Source organism: Frankliniella occidentalis, unplaced genomic scaffold (assembly GCF_000697945.3).
Source record: "Frankliniella occidentalis isolate FOCC.00 unplaced genomic scaffold, Focc_3.1 Scaffold242, whole genome shotgun sequence".
NCBI classification, from domain to species: Eukaryota; Metazoa; Arthropoda; class Insecta; order Thysanoptera; family Thripidae; genus Frankliniella; species Frankliniella occidentalis.
Window position 1 is genome coordinate 123,126 of NW_026267368.1, and position 5,624 is coordinate 128,749.

General features: G+C 47.6%; 1 protein-coding gene across 1 annotated transcript; it reads left to right on the forward strand.

Annotated features, from left to right (window-relative positions):
- The first annotated feature begins 3,011 nt into the window (after nucleotides 1-3,011).
- On the forward strand, nucleotides 3,012-4,160 carry LOC127750707 (uncharacterized). The gene has a single exon (XM_052273064.1). The coding sequence runs from the start codon at nucleotides 3,012-3,014 to the stop codon at nucleotides 4,158-4,160; it is 1,149 nt and encodes a 382-aa protein (XP_052129024.1).
- The last annotated feature ends 1,464 nt before the right edge of the window (nucleotides 4,161-5,624 follow it).

The window sequence follows — 5,624 nt, forward strand, 5'->3', positions numbered from 1 at the left end:
TGGGTGTTGGCAACTGGATGTCCCTTCACCAATACCAAACCTTCCAAACATGTTCCTGTTCCAGGTGGCGCCATCAGTTATAACCCCATCCACTTTGAGGCCGGCTTCCTCGGTCAAGGCAATAGCCTCTAGCACGACTTTGGCAAGTACTTCGCCTTTGGCATTTCCTCTGGCGAGGAAGCAGCCAAGGCTCTGATGCCACCGCCCCCGGAAGGGTTGGAACATGACCTCAAGGACATGGTCCCCCAGTTGGCCATGCTGTTCTTCAGGGGTGTGCTTCCCTATGTCCACAACTCCAATAGCTTTTAAAGAGTGCCTGTCAAATTCAATTCCTTCAGGAATTTTAATTTCATCAATGAGGATAGCCCCTGAAAATTTTTTTAAAAAAAGAGATGTAAACCTCTCCTTTTTTAAATCTTAATTAAATGTAATTTTTCAAATAGATATATCTTACCATGTAACTCTTTCTCATCCCACCCTCTGACTTTTTCCTTCAGAACTTGAAAAAGAGCTGTTTGAAAGCCAAAAACTGGATGGATTTTTTTCATGTACCTGCCTAGCAATGATCTGCAAGGCAAGGGTAGAATTTTTCTTCTTCTAATGTGCTCATATAGTCTAGGGCTTTTAATCCTCATGAGCATTGCTTCATAGACCCAATCAAGAAAATACCTATTGCCTGTCGGCCCCTTTACCTTGGCAGCATTAAAAATGGCAAGGACTGCCTGTTTTTGAGCATCAGGTAGACCTTCCAACAAATCAATCAGTTTCTGTTTCTTAATTTTTTTGCATTCCTGCCAAGCTTCCTTAATTTTTTGTTTCATTGTTTTCACCTGCAAATGCATTTTTTAAGAATCAATTGTCAACAACTATGCAAGTGAGAAGGGTTTTAAAATTAATGGGGAAACTAAATCCCTGCTTACCTTTACTCTTAGCTTTACATTTTGAATCTTCGTTTTGTACACATTTTTGCTCCTTTTCCTTTGCTTTTTCTTCTTTGCTTCTTGTCTTTTAATTTTTTTACGATCACTTTTTCTTCTTTCTCTGCATGACCTGCATCTCACTCCCCTCAAAATACCACCTTTGCAATTGGTTGAGAAAGTGCCTGACCCACTGCCAGAGCACTCCAAGTACATGTCAGCTTCGTTAATAATTTTTTCAATGTCTGTTGAATCTTTGGCCATGTCTAGTGTTACAGGAATAATTTTATTTCTCATCATTAGAGAAATTTTACCATCATTACCAACTTGGATGGAGATGGAATGAGTGGAGGTGCCTTTATCATTAACTTTAACGTACAATTGCTTGTCATTTAAAATATGCACTCCCCAACCATTCCAGGGAATTTTGACTTTGGATGGGTCAATAGTTGTAGTAGGAGGTGTTGGGGCAGGTAGGTCAGAGGGCTCTGCCACTTGAATGTCCTCCGACTGGTCCAGTGCCTGTTCTAAAACCTGAAGGTAATGGGTAATTAATTGTGTTATGCCTGTATTGTTTTGGTAATTGAATGATTTACAAGTTACAATACCTCCTCTACTTGTGAAGCAGTCCTTTTAACTGGAACAGCACTCCTTTCTTTTGGAGCTCTCCTTTTAATTTCTTTCTTATTAAAGCGTGCAGGCAGTTTAGGAAAGATACTAGGTACAGCTCCCTCACGGAGGACAGGATTTTTAAGTGGTTCACCTTTAATGACTAGGTCCCCAATAATTAAATCATCATTAACTCTTTTTATGTCTGACTCATAGAAATGGTCAGAGCAGACAATGCTGCCTACCTTTAAAGGTAGGTCAGCCCTTGGGATTGCTTTTTGCCATGCTTCAAGATCTCTCTGTGAGGAAAGAATGTGATGTATGTGCTACTGAATTTGTATTATTTTGAAGTCCATGTACATGGAATTAATTGACTCCTTGTTTTATTTCAGTCAAGCTAAAAATTAAAGTGACATTGGCCACATTTGAGATATTTTTTTACTGTATTTTAATACCTTATCTTTCACTAACTAATGAATTGGTGGAATCTCTGCGAAGGCTTAGTCTAGTATATGTTACCTGTTTACATGAAAAAAACGAGATTTTGGGCAGACCAGCAGCAACTCTGGCTTCTTGAGCAGCCTTGAATTTTTCAGGATACCCATTTTCACAACTCACAACAAAGCAGCAGGGCATTGGCAATATTTTGTGTATACACTTCTTAATTAGATGCAACTAAGGGTTAGGTCCTTTCTAGGTGTGTGAGTAAAGGGCGGGAAAATAGGGGCTTTACAGATTTTTCTATACAGTTACCTTTCTTTATTTTCTAGATCCTGTCTGCTGTCACTCCTCCTAACACCCCCAGACACTCCCCCAAAACCACAATGCCCACAGAAGCAGCCGACGTGATCCTTCTGCTGTCGCAGCGCTCCCTCCGTGTTGGCAGATCATCCAATAAAAACGCATATTTGAGCTAAAACTTACACTTGGATCAGTAATAATGTGTTAGGATGACTCTCGCTTTAATATTTAGTGATGTCAACACATCTACGGGTGCATCTGAAGCCTTTCACGCCCACAATCGGCTGTACGTAGCCACAAACAAACACCTGTATTTACATTTATCCCTTCAAGTCACCTGTGATTCCTATTATATACCGCCTAAAATTGTTCTATGTGCTTCGTTTACACGTCTTCTATGATTCAGTATGCTATAACAACAATATTCAGTCACAATTTGCCATTGAAACAGCCCGGCACAGGCTGTACGGCGCCAGAGCGGCCCATCCGCGCCCCTGGGAGGTAGGCAACGCTGCGTTCGGAAGTGGGGGTCGCTTCTGTCGCCGCCCTGAATAGCGGAGTTGTCAGTCCTCCCCACCTCTATAGTTCTAGACCACACCCCGCGGCCGCCCCTGGGAGGAGGCCGCAGCCGAGGTCGCCGCCAGGTTCACCTCTACCATCTCCCCGTCGTCGCCCTGGGACCCCATGGCTTGCCAGGACCCAGGTGCGGTCGCAGAGGCTCTCGGGGTAAGGGCCCCGGCAACGATGCCCTCGGGCGGAGCTGCGGCCCTGCACGCCCCGGGTTTGGCCATGATACACAGCGCGGATGCTGCCCCCAGGCAAGTAGCTCCTGTTTCTTTCAACCTTTTGAGTGTCCAGGACAGTTCACTGCCCTCCTCTCACTCCACAGGAACTACCGCTGCTCCGGGGCCATCCGCATCACCCTCACCACCCATTCCATCATCGCCGGTGCTGCCAGTTCCACCGCCTACCAGCTCCGTGGACTGCAACTCCTGGACGCCATCCTTGAGTCACAACACCCTGCAGCACATCCCGGCGGCCCCCAGCACCACCGAGACACCAGCCACGGTAAGGTCTCAGACTAGTCCCGCATGCTCGACCCCAGTCGGCGACCTCCTGTCCCACCTAGCCGGGCCCAGCCCCACCTCACCATCTGCCAGGCCGTCAAAGGCTCAAGCAAAGTGGATCGAACGCTTCGAGTCCGCGCAGGGCTGGGAGGATTTCGAGACGACCGTGAACGAGTGGACAGTTTCACTTCAGGGCCCTCGCCGCGCTCGCCGCCAAGGTGGGCCGCGCGGGGGTCGCAGGGGCCGCCGGGACGCTGCCGAGGAAGCGCGCCGCCTGCAGCGCCTCTACCGACTCAACAAGAAGCGCGCCATGCGGGACGTGCGAGGCGAAGACTCACCACTTTGCCCCGTACCAACTGCTGATGTAGAGGCGTACTTCAAGGATGTGTACAAGGGGCGCCAGATGGACCTCTGTTCCGTCCCGGAAGGTGTCTCCTTGCCCACGACGCAACAGCATGATGGCATACTTGCAGATCCCATCACCAGGGAAGCCATCGCTGCGAGGCTTGCCAAGGCCTCTAACACAGCCCCCGGCCCCGACTCCATCGACTTCAAGACCCTCAAGTCTAAGGACCGTGGGGCCCACATCATGCACTCCATCTTTAGCTACTGCTACAGGGCCAAGAACATCCCAGCAGCCTGGCGCTCCTCTAGGGCCATCCTCCTTCACAAAAAAGGTCCAAAGGAGGTCCTTTCCAACTGGCGCCCAATTGCCCTCTCAAATTGCCTGTATAAATTGTATACAGGGGTCCTCGCCGACGCGATCCTCAGCTGGTCAATCACCACAAATGCCATTTCCAAGGAGCAGAAAGGATTCATGCCATAAGAGGGTTGCGCTGAGCACAATTTTGTATTGCAGCAATGCCTCGACGATGCGCGCATTACCAACTCCAACATTACCATCACCTGGCTGGACCTCACAAATGCCTTTGGGTCGGTGCCTCACAACGTGATTGAAATGATGCTTCGCCAACATGGCCTTCCCCAGCACATCATAGACCTTGTTATGAACTTGTACAATGGCTCAGTGTATTTCAGCACATCTGGCGGGGACACGGGGCCTATAAACATGGAAGCAGGAGTTAAACAAGGGGACCCACTTCCACCAGTCATTTTCAACTTGGTCATAGAGATTCTCATACGTACCCTGCTTCTCCTCAAGGAGTCCAATGGCTATGAGCTATTCGATAGCCACATCTGCTGCCTCGGCTACGCTGATGATTTGGTCCTACTTGCATGGGGAAAAGAAGAAATGCAGCAACTGCTTGACGTTGTCAGCACTGCCGCGGAGTGGATTGGCCTCAGCTTCAACGCCAAGAAGTGCGCCACTCTCTGTATAGAAAAGAAGAAAGCAATACCCGTCAGAACTCTCATCCAGGGGGCCCCGATTGACTACCTGGGCGAGGGCGAAACCTACCAGCACCTCGGTGTACCAACAGGACTCCGCGCGGACCAAACGCCGACTGACACAATTCAGAACATGCTCCAGGATGTCCATGCTGTAGAAAAGTCCCTGCTGGCTCCGTGGCAGAAGTTGGACGCCCTTAGAACATTTGTTGTACCTCAGATCCAGTTTGCGCTGCAGACGGCCCTGATCAAGAGGGACGCTAGCGAACCGTCTAGTCTACGACCCGTCTACTCTTTTAAACCGTCTAGTCTCAGAACCGTCTAGTCTTTAAAACCGTCTAGTCTGTTAAACCGTCTAGCCTTTCAAGCCGTCTACTCACTACAATCGTCTAGTGTAAGACCCGTCAACTCTTAAAAACCGTCTGGTCTGAGAACCGTCTAGTCTTAAAAACCGTCTAGTCTTTAAAACCATCTAGTCTTTAAAACCGTCTAGTCTTTATAGCCGTCCAGTAAAAGTGCGTTTTGCAACTCGTCTAGTCCAAAAATCTGTCTAGTATGGACAAGCATCTATTCCTCTCAATCGTCTACTGTTTCAAACCATCTAGTTTTTAAAACCGTCTTGTCTTCCAAACCAACTAGTCTTTCAAACCGTCTTGTCTTTCAAACCGTCTAGTCTTTAAAACCGTCTAGTCTTTAAAACCGTCTAGTCTTTAAAACCGTCTATCGTGTAAAACCGTCTTGTCTTTAAAACCATCTAGTCTCTAAAACCGTCTAGTCTTTAAAACCGTCTAGCCTGTAAAACCATCTAGTCTTTAAAACCGTCTAGCCTTTAAAACCGTCTAGTCTTTGAACCCGTCTAGCCTGTAAGCCGTCTAGTCCTTCAAATCGTCTACTCTTTCAAACCGGCTAGGAAAAGTGCGTTTTTTCCCCGTCTAGTCTTTAA